The 17,177-nt window shown below is 36.8% G+C and overlaps 1 protein-coding gene across 1 annotated transcript; it reads left to right on the top strand.

Moving 5' to 3' along the window:
• The first annotated feature begins 4,607 nt into the window (after window positions 1-4,607).
• Window positions 4,608-16,191, top strand: slc4a1b (solute carrier family 4 member 1b (Diego blood group)). The gene is made up of 17 exons (XM_020936661.2): window positions 4,608-4,681; window positions 8,097-8,268; window positions 8,346-8,481; window positions 9,327-9,399; window positions 9,843-9,885; window positions 9,966-10,150; window positions 10,474-10,681; window positions 11,104-11,307; window positions 11,885-12,033; window positions 12,109-12,303; window positions 12,409-12,657; window positions 12,974-13,063; window positions 13,143-13,309; window positions 14,407-14,648; window positions 14,718-14,887; window positions 15,562-15,735; window positions 15,817-16,191. Exons 2-17 carry the CDS (start codon window positions 8,115-8,117, stop codon window positions 15,895-15,897), a joined length of 2,520 nt encoding a protein of 839 aa, XP_020792320.1. The 5' UTR covers window positions 4,608-4,681; window positions 8,097-8,114; the 3' UTR covers window positions 15,898-16,191.
• Window positions 16,192-17,177: the final 986 nt, after the last annotated feature.

The raw sequence follows: 17,177 nt of genomic DNA on the forward strand, positions 1-17,177 counted from the left end.
GGATCAAACCAAGATAAGTGTAAATGCATTTGTCCAGATAACTGCGCTGGAAACATTTGTGATTATTTCCTCAAAGATGTATTTTAGCATTTATTTTAGTGTTTTAGCATTGCTTTATTTGTTAGTTTATTTGTTAGCATTATCAGTGTAGTTTAGGTCTGTGCAATTAATCCAAAACTAATCTTAACTGTTAATGATCAGCTTTTTTAATTGAGAGGTTCACAGCTAACCTCTATCCTTAAAATGTGGTTCAGACCTTGGAGGAAGAAATTAGACTATTTTGGTTTTAAATGGCATTATTAAAAGTCTGTATGGCATTCTTAAAATAAAAGCAAATAAAAAATTGGGATTCATCAGAATGAGGGACAAAATAGGTCCAGTAACCTAACAAACTTGCCACACAAATGTTTCAAGTTTAAGACAGGTTATAGTGCAGTATAGGGCAGATGGACACTTATTAATTGATGATTTGGGGTATTTGAGGTTACAATGGCATGAGCAGATTTTCTCATAAAGGAGAAGGCCCAGTTTGTGTTGGTGCCAGAGCCAAAGTGCTGTGTTAACCAGTCTCTTTACATTGCAGCCCATGGAACAGTGATTTATAAAGCGCTTGTAGGGCTGAGGGCAGCGTGGTACGAGGAGTGCAGGACAGGAAGCTGGTAAGGCTTTATAAATAATGCACAAAGCCAATGAGAGAGACAGTGGGAGAGTCAGCCATGGAGAATTAAATTAGCTCAAATAAATGTTACTTTTCCATGCAGCTGCTGCGTGATGGGTCAGGGCTTCCTTATTTAACTCCATATTACCCACTGAAGGCACATGATGTATACAAATAGACTCAATGCCTTTTACATTTTTTCCATTTGAAGAACGCAGTTGCATGATTGATGTGATCTTACAAAGCCCACCTAATTGTAATGGCCCATATAATCATACATAAACATAAAATATTAAACATGGTACTTACCACTATGATATAGCTTTACAGTTTCAATCATGTCAGACCTATGTATCTGAAGGATTCAAGCCACACATATGCACACAATGAGTTTAAAATTCTGATCCTAACCAGGTTTGTGTATCAGTTGTGCCATTAAGTCTGTATTTGACAAAAGTAAAAACATTTTGTCTGACTTTCTTTTACTGAACTTCTGCAGCAAGAAACTTTGGCCCTGTCTTGAAAAAACTTGCCTGGAAATCCAGAAGGATATTTCTCTGTATTTGTAATACAGCTCCATATCAGTCGCTGGTACCGCGATGAGTCTGGATTCGTCCAGGCAATGAAATAACATAATTTGGGACACAAATCCATGCTCTAAATTGTATTATAAAACATAATATTCTTACCACCCTCTGATCATCATTTGTTGATATGTTAAGCATTAAAGATTACTATTATAATTGCTTATTTTTTGGCATGTGATGATAAATTTTGATGTCGAACTCTCATCTTTGCTTATTTCCAGTGAATCACGTGGCCACACACGCAGCACATGTATACTTAAAATATTCACTAGACTCTTGGACGAACAAATAGGACACACAACATAGACGCACCCAGTCGCCATCTGTCACCCGCCAGTGGACAGAGGATGGGTGGTCCACAAGACATCCACTGTCCCATCTCAAGTTCCTGGAATAAGGGATTTGGTTCCAGGAGGTCTCCCCTAAAGAAAAAAAAAATTAGAAATGATTAAAGCTATATAATGAGCAGGTATTCAAAGCTTTTACATGTATCTAGACAGCAGAAACAGTGCTATCTGATGCAGGCTCCTGTCTAGCTCTCCTTCTAATGTTCGGTAATAGATGGAGGGGCTCAAATGACTCGCCTTGGAAGTCCGAAGATCACTCTCAAGCACTCAACAATAAGCGGCTGAGGAGGATGGATTATGTTCCTGGTTGAGAGCACTGCGGAGGTTTCTATAGGTCTACACAACTTCAAAACAAGCAAAACACACATTACTTTAGTAAACTTATAGTGAAGAATTTGACCATTTCAGTTGGGGGTTCAATTTGCACTTTGTCTGTTGGGCCAGATGGTAGAAAACCCATGGGACACTCTCATCTGCACTGTATTGATCCAATCTGTCCATCCACTGTTCTGGCTTTTTACCGTACGTCTCCACTTCTATTCATTATCTGACATGTCTCACAGTGAATGAGCCACTATGAAAGCATGACAAGATTATGAGACTATTTGCAGTCATATACAGTAGAAAGTTAAAGCACCAATAAAGTAACCATGATAATGTTGTTAAAGGTGCACTGTGTAACTTTTTTGGTGGAGGGTACTTCAAATGCTTTTTTCCATGGAGATATTATTGCATTGTCTGGAACATTTCACAGTATGGTATTAAGCCTTTCTATTGTCATGGAAACCAAATCAGATCAAGTTACAAGGTCAGATCTGTGGAGACGCAACCCTGCTCACAGTCAAAATGCCTGTATTTCTAGGTATTTTTGGCCTTTAAAACTGCCTGTAATTTAATAAATATGAGGTAAATCTATTTAATGTCATATTGTGTAATGTCATTCTAAGCAGAGCAATGGCATATCCATAGAAACAAACAGGTGATGACCCTCAACCAAAAAGTTACATAGTGCACCTTTAACAAAAGTATCACTTAGACTTAGACTTAGACAAACTTTTTTGATCCACAAGGGAAATTATTTGGACACAGTAGCTCACACATCACAGCATATATAATAACAACAATAATAATAAGAGTTTAGACATAAGGGGCTAAACACTGAATATTATAACTGTATATGACTATATGGAACAAGTCTTCAATGCTTTAAAATGTGGCTACTGTTTGTTTGTTGTTGTTGTTGTTTTTCTTTTTTTTCCTTTTAGGGTTATTTTGGCATAAATATAATTCAAAGAAAAAAACAGATATATTGTGACTTAAAATATAATACTTGGCAATATAGATGTGTAACTTACAATTACATGCTGAAGACAAAATAAAAGTTTATATGTCATTTGCTTCTCACCAGTAGCACTGCAGAAATACAGTCACAGCAGCCAGCTTTGATGCCACCTGCAACTTTAATTAATAATGGTGCTGCCCTCTGGTGGATTTGTTATTGCAGTCCATCCAACCCGCAGCAGTGTAAAATTTATCTATGTGAAGTGGTCTCCTTTTATTCCTGCCTTTCTCTGGGTCTGTACTTCTAACTGTAACTACTGACTCTTTACAAATACAACTAAAACCACCACTACTACAAATACTGTAACGCTTTGTGAGAATTATACAATGTTTCCCAGATTGATTTACTGGTATTGTATATGCTTCATCTGCAGTCCAGTTGATACGATGAAATAATAACAATAAATAATTGAATAAATAAAATAACAAGTAAAAGGTGAAACTACAAATGAGTACACTGTTTTGGTAAACAGACGTTGTCACTGTTGTTCCCTTTTGTCTGGACACGGATGAATTACTGTTGAGTGATGCAGGCTGAAGGTTATTACTATCACTATTCAATTATACAATATGAGCTCGAAGTAGAGGTCACTTTTGATGAGAGTAAACAGTACACCCAGTCTCAAGAACTTCCTCTACTGAACAGTTTATGATGACACCTAAATAACACTTGCGTGTCACTTTTCAGGTACCATGCTTTATCTGGAATATTTTACAGGATGTGGTAGAAAAAATGTCCATTTTATATATTAAAGTTCATGTATAGGTGATTTTAGTTTTAGTTTAGTTTAGTTTATTGTACTTATTTAGTGTCATGTACAATTTAATTGGTGCCCAGCCCGCATGGGCTTATAAGACACATAAAACAATAAGCAGACAGATCACACATCAAACATAAAGTGTCCTTTTACGGAGGTCCCAGGCTTTCAACACAAACTGAGCCAACTTGAAAACATTACATTTAAACAGATACTTCAGTTTCTCCTCATCAGACATACCAAACCAAGAGTAAGACACATTAGACAACAACTGACAGCGAAGATCATGATACAAAGGATAGTAAAAGTGATGAAAAATGTGTGTTTTTACTGTGAGTCCTATAATTTGGCCTGGTGGCATAATCTTCTTGTCTAAATAGATAATAATGCCATCCTCTGGAACAAGCCATGGGCAAAGCCATGAAGTCCATGGAGACAAGCAGGTGACAGACCCCAGAAAAGTTATATAGTGCACCTGTTGTATAATATTTCTTTTATTTGTTTTTTTCTCTTTTATAAATAAACTTTAGTTTTAAATCTTGATCTCCCTATCTACATATTAGTCAGCACAATGTGTTAATAAATCACATCTTGTTTTATTGGAATACTCTTAAGTGTATAGCATCACTCTTTTACAAGTCTCATTTGGTAAATGTTCTGAAGGTTAGCATTAGCAGCCCTGAAAGCCAAGCCACTGTTGTCCTGTGAAACATAGACATTAATGCTCAGATAAGATGCAGGTTGGATACTGACTGAGACAGGTTTCCTGCACATACCAAGGCGCTGTATTTACTATCAATATTTTGGGTGAGAACACTGGGGCTTGTGGTGTGCATGGGGCAGAGGTAATAGGTCTGGAGACTGTGCACGCATATTTTAGCCCTTCCTATCCCCATGCAGTGTGGGTCTTTAAAAGGCCGCTGTTTATAAAGTCACGCTTTCTGCCACTCTGGGCCAGTCACTTGTTACTGCTGCAGGACTCTGACACAGGTAAGAATCTACTTTATGGGAAAATACAACGATCTGAAAGATTTATTTATGTTCACTGAGAAAAAAAACAAAACATATTTTAAAACTTTTTAAATGGACAGGTATCTTAAGACTGCAGGTGGAGAATATAAATGTCACCACTTTGCAGTATAGATATTACTCTGTGAATCTAATATGAGAGTGACTGCAGTATGTACATGAAAGAATGCATCATTATCACATTTACTACTATCAAGTTACACAATTGATTAGTGATTCTGTAATCCAGGCTCACCAGATCATAAGTTTACTCTTTGTACCTGTCCCAGTTACAGAGAATATGTAAATGAGCACTACTTAAAAGAATATTTCTGTACTACCATTTGGACTGGACAGTTTGGGTAAAATTATTATTATTATCATGATTTTTTTTTATTTTTTTTTTTTTAGAGTATTTGATGCTAAATCTATGAAGCACTATGGTCAATCATGGTTGTTTTAAAAATGTAACTGATCCATATCTGCACAATGACTCAAGGCTCCAATAAAAAGACTACCATTAATTTGAACTATTTATGTGTACACATTTTCCAGTAAGAGTCATCTTAATTTGCATAGTAAAATTGCAAGTGCTATTGTGCCTAGCATTAATGAATGGCATTATAACAGAGGAATGTAATTCACTTACATCATTATGCAACTCGTGAACAAGAGAATAGGAGCTAAAGTGAATGGGTGACTTTTGCTCTGGTCATTCTCTATTTTAAACCTACACACACTTGAGTAATCCACAGACAGAGTTGCCAAAATGGGCTAGACAAACCTAAAAACTGTAGGAAAAAACAATGTTTCTTCTTAACTATGGAATGCCAAAATACAAAATAAACATTTTTTAAAATCAACACTTTCCAATTTCCTGCCCTTCTTGCCCAGGGCCCCGACAGTGTCTAGAGACAGCTCTGTCCACAAGGGAATGTATTTGATTGTATTTAATTATTTATTTTATTTTCAGCTTACTAATTAGGGATGACAGTGGCTAGAGCAGTCTTTCACCAACCCGAAGATCACAGGACACTTCATTCACCTTGCCTAGTATAAATGTGGTATGTGTGTGTGTGCGTGTGTGTGTGTGCGTGTGTGTGTACCTGTACACATGAGTGAGTGATGGGTGGTGGCTGGAAGTGATGGTGCAGATTGTCAGCCTTGTAACCGAAGGCTGATGTGGCTAAATACTAGCTTGGGTATGGAATGAATGAATAATGTAGCACTGTGTAGCACTTTGAGAGTCTTTGAAACACTTAAAGAGTGCAAGACATTTTATTTTATTATTGTAGATGTTTAGTTGAATTGTAAAATGTAAAGATGCTTCACTGCACCTGATTTTCTGCTTCATTTAGATTAGATTAGATACATTAGATAGATACTTTGTTATCCTGAAGGTAATTTGTTAATATATATTCAAAGGTCCATAGTGGCTGGATACATTGTGACTTGCAATACCCCAAATCTCCAGCACTTGATCAATGCTTCATTTGCACCCACCACAGACATGCTCAGTGAAACAATAACATATCTCATCCAGTGTCTTATCTGTCTCCTTTCTTTGGTCACCTATGTTTTGGAAATAACTGTACATGTTGTTATAGACAACTCCACGACTGTCTTCAAAGACAGACACAGACAAAGTGGAGATATTTTACATAAGTTATGTTTGTTTTGTATGTCCGTTCATTTTAAGTAATGTTAGAAACATGATGAATTTGACATTTGGTCAACCAAACATGAATTAGAACATGACAGGTGCATGTAGTCAGTAAATCACCACATACTGTTTGTATTTATTGCCCAGAAAGTGCTGCATATTTCATTCCCTCCGTTACTGACATGAGTTTTTAATTTTTTTGTCAACAACTTGAAAGAATATCGCAGGGTTAACTTTACCCTGTTGGAGTGGAAACTCTTTCCTACCTTCTAATACCTTAATTATTTCAATAGTCCCTCTAGTTTCTGAATAAGAGCTATTTGAATGTAAAAAATCTGCCCCTGTTTCCCTCCGTTACCGCTTGACCGGACCCTACTACATTTGTAACCTAATTCTTTCAATGAACTGAGTAGATTAGCTAAAATAAGTTGCTAGCCTACTATCCTTACTATCCTAAGCACTTATAACTTATATCTATGTATCTTATTGTAGGCCTACATGAGAATATAAAATAATAGCCAGTGATCATTTCAGTCAGTTAGTTTGGAAAAGTTTTGTGTTTAGATTTTCTTTAGAAACACTGGAGACATATGGCTATGCACTCATGTTGTAGTCAAGTGCATCAGGCCTATATTAACAGATTTAACCTACTTTAATAGATGGCTTTCAATTTCTTTTCATTTTAATGACATTAGATTAATGAATAGGTTTCAAAAGACTTCCCTGCTTTGTTCCCTCTTTGTAAATGTAAACTAGGTCTACGTGTGATTGCATTACTCCAACAGAAACATTTGTGAATGGGTCTTTGTTGTGAACATGGTGAAAATCGTCTCGGGACCCAGGGCCATTTAAAGCAGCGCTGCCCTGAGCACAGGCGCCCATGTGACACACAGAAGTGTCCTCACCTTCGCCTGGCTCCAGATGCTCCAGCGCGGGCACACGCGGGCACACGCGGGCTCACCGAGTATTGACACTCCAAACACGCGGCTGCTCTTCGAGGGATCCTCCACAACGAGACTTTAATCGCCTTTGTCACTCTGTCTCATGCTTCCTGACTGCTGTACTAACGTACTGAGGCTCCTAGTCCTAAATACAGTAACGATGCAGTGGAGATGACAGTTGGATCTAATTAACTTTTTTTTATTGTCAGAGTTGGTTAATAGCCATTTTTGTTAGTTGGAACACGAGCTATGTAAGTACCATCTACAACCTCAACGTAAGCTTTGCCATTAATTATCTTAGTTAATTAACTTTATCATACCAATGGTGCAACTTATTTATCTCGCCAGTGTTGTTAATGTTTTGCTATAGGCCTGTGTGCTGTGCTCAAGAACGAAACTTTTTACTTTTTTATAAATTTAAATTTAAAGAATTTTTATGTACTATTTTAGCAGTCTTATCTCAGCCATTTGACCTGTTATTTCTTTTCAGCATGACCTTTGGGCCCTCTGAAACAAATGATTTCCTAGTTAAGGTCCACAAATATAGTTATTCGTGTTTGCTCTGAGGCTCCAATGATACACTATCCCAAATGAAAAGTGACTATTGAAACCACCACTCACTCATTGCCACAGGCTTGACCGTAACCATCAAAGATACCTGTGGGAGGTGCACCTATTCTTTCAGCCTGGCGTCCAGTTTCGCTCTTGGTCTCATGAACATGCCAGGACGTATGTCCAGGCCTAATTTACATATTCATTGGGTATAATGAGTCTTCTCTATTTGGTCTTTCAGGTGAAGCTAAAGGAGCCAATGAAGGACCAGAAGGAGGGCTACTGGCAGGAGACAGGGCGATGGGGGGGCTACGAGGAGAGCTTTGATCCCCAGGCTGGTGTCTGGGCCTCTTCACATGTCTCCTTTCTCACCTTCAAGAGCCTCATACAGATAAGACGTACTATGAACACAGGTAAGCTTAATTTAAAGAACCTTTCAAATTATTCTGGCCCATTGCTGATCCAGTCATAAACTGTGTATTGTTTCCAGGGGTTATCATTTTCAACTGTGAGGAGCAGAGTATGGCCACCATTGCGGAGAAAATGGTCAAAGAGTTGTTGAACAAAAAGGAGATAAGACCAGGTGATCGTGAAGGAGTGCTCAAGGCCCTGCTACAAAACCACAGGTAAATGTCCCTCGACACACCCAACAGTGACTCAAACAAAATGACCTACATTTAGGAGTTTAGGAGTTTAGAGGTTTGTTATGATTCTGCAAAGAGAAATTTGAATGGTGCACCTGTAACTGTTGTGAGGGCTCAACATGTAATTAAGGGATCATTATTTGACCACAAAACTGCCAACAAAGGTTTTTTATTTAAGCGGGTTAGTACCTAGAAGAAACCATGTACATGTAATCATACAAAGAAAGCATGTCTCAAAATATTTTAGCATTCATAAGATCATTCACAATTTAAGAAAACTTGCAACCTAAATGGCAATCATGTAAGCACTATAATGTAATCTGTTAATAACTAACTTCCTTTCTGTAACCATAGGGTCTTATACTGACCTTGCATAAACCTTACATGAAATAGGTTAAAAAGTACAAAGTGCATGAACTGATTTTAATACATACATAGCAAATGAAAAATGCCAATAAGAATCACTATTATTATTATTATTATTATTATTATTGAATTTAAATCTGCTGACCAAAGAAAGATAATCACTTCTATGGTACATTTATATTTTGACAGGTCATATTTTTGTTTCATGGTGCTTACTGTAGAAAATGTAAACTTTTGTAAAAACTTCCTAGCTACCCGTATTTTGAGAGGCTAGTATAAATACACCATGTCATATTTGTATACCCATAGTTTCAAATGTAATTGTCCTTATATTTACTGTTTACTAAAGATATTCCATGCCCACAGTCCTCAATCACCCATGCAGGGCATTGTTATTGAGTGTTACTGTCATTGCGGGCCCTGTGTCTTTTGGTGCACGTACCAATGACATCTGTTTGTAGTCCGCCCAGTGACCAAGAGAACCAGGCTTTGACCGGGGGGACAGACCTCCAGAAGTTTGCAGTGAAGGAGAGGGTAAGAGTAATTAACCATGATTTCTAAAAAAGTAGACAAAAAAGTACATTATAATTTAAACGGGTACTATGCAACTTTTCTAGTGGAACACACCCACTTGCCTCCATGGTGATATTATGGGTTTGCCTTGAATGTTCCACAATATGGTATAAAATGTATCCATCTAATGTTTATGTAATTACACATATTTTATTGCTCAAAAATAACCTCCTTTTCTCCATGCAGATACAACATAAGATACACACGTTTAGTGTCATACATTGGTACATTCTAGGCAAAGCAATACCATCTCCATAGCGACAAACGAGGTGGACTGTCCATCGGAAAAGTTACACACTACTCCTTTAATCAGAAATGTTGTAATGCCTTATTGCATCTTGTGTAATATTCTTATACATTTTAAGAAACCAGAAATGAATAATCACTTATTTGCATTTTTTTAGAAACAAGATTCTGACAGTGTTGAGGCATCCATAGTTTTAGTAGGTGAGGATCTATTAAAATACATAATACAAAAATTCTAAAATAAAAGTATAATTTTTGAAGTGGCCTCCTCTTTTCCACAGGGGCACTGGACTTCCTGGAGAAACCCACAGTTGCGTTTGTGCGTCTTAAAGAAGCGGTGGAGCTGGAGTCGTCCTTTGACACCCCCGGACCTGTGCGCTTCATCTTCATTCTGATTGGACCCAGTAATAGTGACATCGACTACCATGAGACTGGACGTGCTATGGCAGCTTTACTGGCAGATAAAGTGAGCCAAACACCACAGTGGGAGATACTGACAACATTTATACTTTTTAATATCTATATTTTAATATTTGATCTCACATGCCATTCTAGTTTCCACTAACGAATAACTGTTACACAGATAGTTATAACAGTGTGTTTGCAATGACTAAGTAGGATCAGGATAAAGATTATATGATATAAGAATACTAACTGCAATTTGAATGAACAATATAAATTAGGAAAATTACACAATTAAGAAACATACTACAAAGTTATCTACAGAGTGGTGGTAATTAATGTGTAATTAATAATTAATGTGGTAATCATATATTTCTCAAATTTTAGGTGTTTAATCTGGCAGCATTACAGGCCAAAACGCCCCGGGAGCTGACAGATGCGGTGACTGGTTTCATGGACTGCAGCATCGTCATACCTCCAACTGAAATCCAGAATGAGGCTGCACTTAGCTCCATCATCAACTTTCAGAAAAAACTACTGGAGGAACGATGCCCGCCGAAGGAAGAAGTCTGCCTGGACATCAAGCCTCGTAAACGTATGTATTCTGAAATCACATCAAGTTACTTTGTACTTTGTGCATATATGATATATAAAATATATGGTGTATATGAAAGTCAGAAAAAGTGGTTAAATCAAGCCAGAAAAAAATGTACTAGGTGCACTTTGTAACTTTGCTGCCGTCTTGTCTGCTTGAAGAAGTTATTGTCTTGCTTGAAATTTTCCACATCATGCCATTAAAGTTATCTATCTCCATGGAGTAGTAAGTGACCACCAAAAGGCCAATTCTTGGGTCAGATCTGTGGAGAGGTGACCACGCTCTCCATAAGAATGCATATATATTGTCATTTTGAGCAATAAAAACATATCTGATTGAAAACCCTCCATCAGAAATGTTACATAACTTGCATTTAAATTGAATGTCACCATGTTCACTAATCACTTCATCTCTTCTGTTAGCCTCCATTGTTAATATCCCTCCACCTGAAGACCCACTGGCACGCACTAACCGCCCCTTTGGTGGGATGATTCGGGACATAAAGAGGCGTTACCAATACTACAAGAGCGACATGACCGATGCTCTCAACGCCCAGGTCCTCGCGGCTGTTATTTTCATCTACTTTGCTGCTCTGTCTCCTGCCATCACTTTTGGAGGACTGTTAGGTTTGTATCATGACATATTCCTCCAGGTTTTCATTTATTCAGATTTATTTTAATATTTTGAATCCATAATGACACTTTGTAATGTATCTTGGCAGTAAGTGTGTGTATATATATATATATATATATATATATATATATATATATATATATACACACACACACACACACACACACACACACACACACACACACACACATACATATATATATAATTCAACTTAAAGTCCAAACTCTGGAGGTAATGACAGTAGTGTCATACTAAGTAGTAGTAGTAGAGTAGTAGTAGACTGATCCACTGATCCGAAGGTTGGCAGTTCAAATCCTCTTTACATAAAACAAAATTGGTTGAGCAGGTCCAGCTCTCACAGCTCAATGGTGTCATTGTGTCCTCGGGCAAGACACTTAACTCACCTGCCTTGAAGGTAAATGTGACCATGTACCATTTGCTTGATCGTTTTAACAATGGGCATGAAAGTGAACAAAGGATTTGACTGTTTGTTTTTGTGAAAAATGTTGATGTTTCTTCTCACAATACATTTAACACAAAATCTAATATTATGACATCCTTACTATGCAGCGGATAAGGTTGACAACATGATAGGTGTGCCTGAGCTCCTTATCTCCACCAGCATCCAGGGCATCATATTCTGTTTTGTGGCTGCTCAGCCAGTGCTGGTCATTGGCTTCTCCGGCCCTTTGTTGCTTTTCGAGGAGGCATTTTATGGAGTAAGTTACCACTATATTAATTGATCTTTATGAAAAAATGGACTGGTAAAACATCAGTATATTCCCTATTTCCAGTTTTGCCAAACCCAAGAAATTGAGTACATTGTTGGCAGAGTGTGGGTGGGCGTGTGGCTGATCTTCATTGTAGTGGCCATTGTGGCATTTGAGGGCAGCTTCCTGGTGCGTTACATCTCTCGCTTCACCCAAGAAATCTTTTCCATCCTTATCTCCCTCATCTTCATCTACGAGACCTTTGCCAAACTTGGAAGGGTAGCCCCATTGTCATTATACCATTCACAATTTTAATTAATTCAATTAATTTAACCCTATAACTACTAATCTTTGTTTTCATTTCTTCTGATTTGATTCTTACAGATCTTCAGATCTCATCCACTTATTCTAAATTACGACCATGTAAATTCAACTATAGAGAATCCCTGGCTCCCAAGAGTGGAGGAGACAGTCATCTTTGACAATGCCACTGGAAACACAACTATTATCATCAACACCATTAAGTCCCCGTATCCCAACACTGCACTTCTCTCCATGTTCCTCATGTTTGGATGTTTCTTTATCGCATTCTTCCTACGCCAGTTTAAAAATGGAACCTTTCTACCTGGGAGGGTAAATTTTTGTTTGCCAAATCCTTACCATTGGGGTCTATAGTGGAAGAACTTTCTGATTCCAAATGTAGAGTTCTCAGTTATTTTTCTCATAGAGTTTAAGCCATAACCCTAAAACAGATACTTTAAAATGTATTTCTTAAAGTTTTTAATTTCAGTCTAGTATTTTCTCATGTTTCCTTCATTCTTGTGTTATTTACGCTTTATAATTTAATAGAATTAAATTAATGAATCAATAAAATTAAAACTAGAATTCCCCATTTACTGTTGAGCTCCACTTCTAACATTAATCTAGTATTTGTAAACACACTTCATAGGTGAGGCGACTGCTTGGTGACTTTGGTGTGCCGATTGCCATTTTCCTTATGATTCTTGCGGACTACAACATTGAGGACACCTATACTCAGGTTAGCCTCTAATACAAAAGATCAGTGTGTTTTCCTGGCCTTGCAAGAGGATGATGAAACAAATGTATTTCTCCTGCAGAAACTGACTGTTCCCAAGGGTCTGATGGTGTCCAACCCGGCCAAAAGGGGGTGGCTGATCAACCCGTTTGGAGAGCACAAGCCATTTCCTGTTTGGGTCATGTTTGCATGCTGTGTCCCAGCATTACTCGTCTTTATTCTTATTTTTCTGGAGTCTCAGATTACAACGTAGGTGACATTTAAAATCATAAATAGATTGTGTTCTTAACTACATTTTAGCCTACATTTTAAAATAGATGGAGCAAGTCAGAATTTACCGGTAGAATGTACTGTTAAACTGACAGAATGCAGTTGTTTTTACCTGATTTATGATTATAATCTAATCCTATCCTCAGTGTTGGGAAGGTTACTTTTGAAATGTATTCCCCTACAGATTACAGATTACATACCTCAAAATGTAGTTTGTAACGTAATCCATCAAGTTATTTAAGGTGAGTAACGTAATCTGAATACTTTGGATTACTTGATATTGTCATGCTTTTGAAAACTACATGAATGTAGCAACCACATCCTGAAAATTCTTTGTTTGTTCTCGTCAAATTGTCTGTTGAGCCCAAGTCTCCATGAACAGGTAATTGTTTGCTGTAGAGAAGCAAAGATGAAGATCTTATCATGAGATGTTTTATCTGCTAAAAGACAAGAAAAAGTCCAGTCTTTCCTTAACCATATTAAAAATATTATTGATAGAGAAATTATTTTTATATGAGATCACTACTGCCTTACATTATGTCCATCCTACTGTTAGATCTCATATTGTTTAGTCTTGGTTTAGTCCTGGTTTAGTCCTGATTTTAGTCCTAATTTAGTCCTGGTTTTAGACCTGGTTTAGTCCTGGTTTTAGACCTGGTTTAGACCTGGTTTTAGTCCTAGTTTAGTCTTGGTTTTACACCTGGTTTAATCCTGGTTTTAATCCTGGTTTAGCCCAAAATGTGAAAACAAGAACATACCGCCATGTAATCCATTTATTTCAACAAAGTAACTATAATCCAATTACCACTCATTGAAACAGTAACTGTAACCGAATACAGTTACTCATAATTTGTACTCTGATTACATAATGCTGGTACATGTAATCTGTTACTCCCCAACACTATCTATTCTATCATGTTCTCGGTCTCTTTAAAGTAGACACTGCCTTGAAATTGTGAAACGAAATCCCAACATTGCGTTTATTCCCATAGCGTTATTGTGGCTTCTGCTCTACATCTAACATAAACCCAACATAATTACTTCTCCATTTCATCAGTTTACTTGTTTTGTTCTAGTCTAATCATCAGTAAACCAGAGAGGAAGATGGTGAAGGGTTCAGGCTTCCACTTTGACTTGCTTCTGTTGGTGGGAATGGGGGGCCTCGGTGCACTTTTCGGTGTGCCTTGGCTTAGCGCTGCCACAGTGCGCTCGGTCACCCATGCCAACGCTCTAACTGTCATGAGCAAAGGCCCGAAACCTGTGATTGAAAAGGTGATGGAGCAGAGGGTTAGTGGGATCCTGGTTGCATTATTGGTTGGTAAGTTATCTTTATCTTTCATACTTACTAAGGACATGAAACCTTTTTTTAATCTACGTTTATTTTTAGGCCTGTCTATTCTAATGGAGCCGATCTTAAAGTTGATCCCTATGGCTGCATTGTTTGGGATCTTCCTGTACATGGGAGTAACTTCTCTCAATGGGATACAGTTGTGGGACCGTATTCTGCTTCTCTTCATCCCAAAGAAATACCATCCAAATGAGCCTTATGCTACCCGAGTAAGTAGGACAATATAATTACTATATCGGCTTATCATTCAATATATGAAGAATGAAACAATACATTTTATTATATTGTGGATACATTTTCTTTGCAAAAGTGGGGAGATTTTTGTTATTTTAGTTGTAATATGCAAATATTTGAGCTGCAGAGAGCTGAAGAAGTAACTTTTATGGCTAATTATTGGTTCATTCTGCTATTTATTTGTTGTAGCTCAGCCCTTTTAAAATACTTTATATTTAAAAATGGTGTACTGGGGAATGGGATTATCCTGCTTTATTTTAATCATTTATCATAATATTGATCTGTAGCAATATATTGTGCTTCAAAATTTCTTATCATCAGGTCTACGAGTAAGAGCCCATTAAAACTGAATAACCCACATGTTTACATACAGGCAGTGACTGAGACATAATTTGGTCATATTACAGATAGACATCATGTCAACAAACTTAAGTGTGAATCTGAAACCATCTGTTGCAAGACAACCATTTGTTTTGTCTGTCTACATAACAAAATTTGGTCAGTTAGTACTTAATTTAACAAAAACAATTGGTTTGCTAAGCTGGTTCTCATTTGAGTCATCCCAAGATAAATAGTTTTCTGACTAAGAATATCTTTTATTTATTTTCATGCTAGTCTAAAGTACAATCTCTCTAAATATTTACTTCAGGTGAGCACAGGACGAATGCACTTCTTCACAGCCATCCAAGTGGTGTGTCTGGCCATTCTGTGGATTGTGAAGTCCAGCCCTCTGTCTCTCGCACTTCCCTTTATTCTCATCCTCACCATTCCACTACGAATGTTCATGACGGGCCGAATATTCACCGAGCTGGAGATGAAATGTGTAAGTTTGTGGTTTGTTAACCTTTATTAAACATAGTATGGTGATGCGGATATTAAGGGCTAATTGTTGTTGTTTTTCCAGTTGGATGCAGATGATGCCAAAGTTACTTTTGAGGAGGAGCCAGGACAAGATGTATACTGTGAATCTCAGATGCCATTGTAGATGACATGAAAACTGTCAGAGATGTATTTATTTGAAAAAAGTGTATTTATGTAAAGCTCAAATTAACCCCTGTCAGCCAAAATATTTTTATGAAAACGGTTGAACACTAAGTGTACTTTTAAAAACTTGAAATTATTTTTATTCTATTATTTTACTATATGGGGCAAAAAGCTTCATTTATTTATAAAAATTACCAATCTAAAAATGTTCTACAAAAGCATTAGTCATATAGCATGGCAATGTATGAAGTTTGTAAAATATACTAAATGTATGTATGTATAAAAAGACCAAAGACCCAATAAATCACTCTATACTCTTTATGCATTTTATTACATTTTATTCAATGCTTTTAAAGAATAATAGTGTGGATAGTTTAAATGCATAAAGCTGTTACTATTGTGTGTCTAGTTGTTGTGATAGATGTTACCTGTTGGACTGAACAGTTTTCTCTCAATTCCATAGCCTAAAGACAATACAGCTCTCTCTGGGTATAATGTGTAGCAATGTTTATGTGCAAAATATTCCCAAAAACAAAAGGAAGGAAAATGTAAAAGCTTTTATTACAGCATGGTTACTGAGATAAAGATAATTCTATTTATGCACAAAATGTTGCAACACATTATACCCAAAGGACATAATTAAAAGTAATTATATACCTCAAATAAAATGGTGTAAAAGATTAAATAAAACCAACAAGTGTTATAGACCTATGCACAAATTGTCAGTGAATATGAAAACTTTAAATAATTTATGTCACCACCATTGTTTCAACATGAAACAGACTGGATTGCAAATGAAACAAAAAATGAACACAACACTGAAATAATTAATTTAAATAATTTAAATGCCATCGGCAGCAAATAATATAATTTCAAAATATGAACTATTACTATGAACTCTGCCCTACAAAGGCAGAATGCCGTAACATCATGTTTGGTCATGAATGAGTTTTGGGGGTATTTGAGACCTCTTTTATCATGTGAATAAATATTGTGACAAGTATTGAGCTCAAAATTGACCTTTGACCGTTATTTAGCAGTTACTGTACTCTGCCTTTGTATCATGTGTCAAAAATAAGGAGTCGTACAAAGGCAAAAGGCTGTAACAGTGTATGTTTTGTTTGTGATTTATTTGCTAAATATATTTTATTTTAAAATCCAACCTCTCACCTCCTTTTTGTTGCAGCCTTGGCACAGGGTCTTAACACATTAAATAAATAAACCTTTGTTTTCAATTATACTTTAATTATCTTTAATGTGAATGTATTTCATGTATTTATT

Source organism: Boleophthalmus pectinirostris, unplaced genomic scaffold (genome assembly GCF_026225935.1).
Source record: "Boleophthalmus pectinirostris isolate CB_2022bp ecotype Guang Dong unplaced genomic scaffold, ASM2622593v1 HiC_scaffold_14, whole genome shotgun sequence".
Lineage (NCBI taxonomy): Eukaryota > Metazoa > Chordata > Actinopteri > Gobiiformes > Gobiidae > Boleophthalmus > Boleophthalmus pectinirostris.